This window comes from Saccostrea cucullata, unplaced genomic scaffold (assembly GCF_032062105.1).
Source record: "Saccostrea cucullata isolate Sc308-1 unplaced genomic scaffold, CSIRO_AGI_Scuc_v1 ctg956, whole genome shotgun sequence".
Classification (NCBI taxonomy): domain Eukaryota; kingdom Metazoa; phylum Mollusca; class Bivalvia; order Ostreida; family Ostreidae; genus Saccostrea; species Saccostrea cuccullata.
Genome location: NW_026927687.1, coordinates 107265 through 110351, shown reverse-complemented (window position 1 = coordinate 110351; position 3087 = coordinate 107265). Strand labels below are relative to the sequence as shown.

The window sequence follows — 3087 nt, the reverse complement described above, 5'->3', positions numbered from 1 at the left end:
TAATCAGTCGGTCGGGAAAGGTAAAAAAGAAGGATATGGAGATAACGAACAGTATTCAGTATCAAAGTCCATAAAACAGGGTTAGGGTTAAAAACATTTTTTAAAGATGGCCTTTACTAGAATACACTTTACAGAAATGATATTTAAGGATTGCAAAGAACACTAATGCTACTGTACCATAAAAGTGTTTACGATTGCAGTATGGTCTCATCTAAAATAATGAGTGATGTCAGTTTTATTACTTACCTATTGCTTACCTTTTCTCACTCATAAGGTGGTGGTTTTACACTTGTCATACTAAGAAAATAAAAGTTTGTGTAATTATTTGAAATACAAAATTAAATCTTGTTGGGATAATAAATCTAATCAGACGTGTTCCCAAGTGTTTCTAGATTTACTCAAAAGAAGCATCATTGGAAAATGATATTAAAATTAATCCCAGTTGCATACTTAAGCATTTTAACGAAAAGAGTGAGAAAAAAAACATGTTTTCTCGATTTCATATTTGTTGCTAAGTAATCTTAAAATTTTTTAAAAAAATATTTCACATGTTTTTCATTCTTATATTAAATGGAAGTTCTATTTGTTAAACTAACGAATATTACAATACATAATGATAAGTTGTCTCTATAAATTCCATAAGATATTTGTTTTTTAAAAACATTTTAAATCTGAAATAGAAATATCGGCTGAAAACTACTAAAATGAAAACAAACCGTTTATTTTTCTTCTTTATCATCAGAATTGCTACAGTCACAGCCACCAATACGACAATACAGCCCAGCACTACTCCAATTATCCACAACTTTTTGGCCTCTTCCTTGCATTCTATTTATACGACAATACATATCAATTTAATAATTTGGGGATGGGGGTTGCATCTGAAATAGGTGGTATCACAAATATTCATATCTTTTGGTTTTTATTCATAAAATCCACGACTTATAAAAACTCCTCCGTTATATATACGCTTCAGAATTTGGATTTTTAAAAAAATGAAATATATGGAGATTTCGAACAGTATTCAAATTCATAAGTCCATAAAACAATACAAAAAAGGGGAAGATAAATTACAGACCTCCAAAACATCAGAGGTGGGGTCAGGCGACATAAAGGAGTGCCGACAGGGCACACCCGCCGTGTGCTCTGTGTCCATTATTTTCCCGTTATTTCCTGATCATGACAAGGAGCACACGGCGGCTGTGATCCGTCAGCAGATGATGATCACTCCTCCATGGCACCTGATCCCACCTCTGATGTTTCGCAGGTCCGTGTTTGTTCTGCTCCTATTTTGTATTGTTTTATGGACTTTGAGATTAAATATTGTTGTATAAAAGATTGGATTTTCTGACAATGACATTGTATCGACCATAGATCTTACGTAATGATGACGTTCAATGAGGCAGCTGATATTCTTGATTCATCGACTTGTTTGTCGATAATTTGACTCGTTTTAGAAATTGTTCAAAGGTAGAACTGCTCTTGCAGATCGAATTAACTGATGTAAACCCTATATGCAAGGGAAGTTGAAGTGCTAAACCCGGAAGAATAACTCCAAAAATTCATATTTAATTTGAAAGGCATCAAAAAGAAGCTTGAAAATAAATTTTTCTCATGCAATAATTTTCATTATATTTTTTATCTTTATAAGAATCAATGTTTTTGGAAGTTTTAGAAAAGGTCTTATAAAATTTGACATGTGTACCCTATAAAAGGATAAAAATTAATACAGTTTTTGAGAAATAAGGTTTTCTTGAGTCCAGCCTTAGATACCAATGATTATTAGCATGATATGAAATAAGAAGTGATTTATGGTGTCTCGCAATGATAGCAAAAGCCTTTTACACTATGTATTATAGAATACATGAAAATATCATGACAATTTCTCTGAATGTCTAAATACCTATCATTTTTTAACCTAAAATATATTTGTTGATCAATTTGCATTTAGAAAATGCTTAGCTGATATTCCCATTCGCTTTTTCTGCAAAAATATTGGCGATTTGACGATTTTCCCTTTATAATATGACTAACTTTAATCTGTAACTATAAATAAAAAAAATGGATAAATTTACCTAACTTTGTGGATTCAGAGATACTTTTATGAGTAGTTTTGATAACTTAACTCCTAATTTTATAAACCTGAGGATCGGACTACCTTAAAATTTAATTGAAATGTATTGAAATTAAAAGGTATTTTTTCTTTGTTATAAATTGAATTAGAGTAATATATTTCTAGGAAGTGAAAGAATGTAAAACATATAACTGCAATTACTTTTTCAGTTATACTATCAAATTTTAATGTTACATTTCTAAATAATATCTTTACAATAACCATTATCGTTTTCGTATAAATATTCTGATACTAATGAAATAGGGCGATATTAAAACAATATAAATTAAAAAAATATATACCTTCATACAAACTTTGTTTTGTCCATGCAAATGCATCTGATTTGTACTTGCAAACGTTACATTTATTTGCCTCATCTTGCGTGTTATCCGCTATGCAACGCCCATTAACAAAGCAAAACCCATCCTAAAATTTGTAAAAAAAAGAAAAAAAAATGCTTTCTTAATAATAATGTTTCATATGAATAAAAATATATATTGTGATTCATTTTTCTTTTAACTTACCCGTAAAACAAATCTCAATTCCCCGGACACATTCATTGTATCTTGACAAGTTGAGTCCAATATATAAAGAAGATGGGAGAGGCTAAAGATTTTTCCATTGTTGCTGACTGATATCCGATATCCAGTGACGAAACTGTTTGAATTTCCGACAGGGGACCTTCGCTTTCGTGATGGTGGGAAGGGACAACGAACATTAGATAAAGTGTTGTGTTCACCCCGCACATCATCAACTTCTTTATATGCTATGGGTCCTTTGTATGGAATCTGAAGTAAAATAAAGCTAAATATATTTTGAATGCATATTTTTTGTATATAGTGTTTAGTGCATTGCATTTTCATTCACAACTAACAGCAAAATCCTTCGAAATAATGAATTAGACCAACCCCTAATTGCTTACTTCACACAACCTACCTGAGATAACATTAAATGATTAAAAAATTGAGTCTCAA

The 3087-nt window shown here is 30.8% G+C and overlaps 1 protein-coding gene across 1 annotated transcript; it reads right to left on the bottom strand.

Moving 5' to 3' along the window:
- Nucleotides 1-249: 249 nt before the first annotated feature.
- LOC134275220 (uncharacterized) lies at nucleotides 250-2883 on the bottom strand. Its single transcript, XM_062757478.1, has 4 exons — nucleotides 2638-2883; nucleotides 2416-2539; nucleotides 717-828; nucleotides 250-297 (listed from the first exon to the last, which is right to left on the bottom strand). Exons 1-4 carry the CDS (start codon nucleotides 2671-2673, stop codon nucleotides 264-266), a joined length of 306 nt encoding a protein of 101 aa, XP_062613462.1. The 5' UTR covers nucleotides 2674-2883; the 3' UTR covers nucleotides 250-263.
- Between the last annotated feature and the right edge of the window lie 204 nt (nucleotides 2884-3087).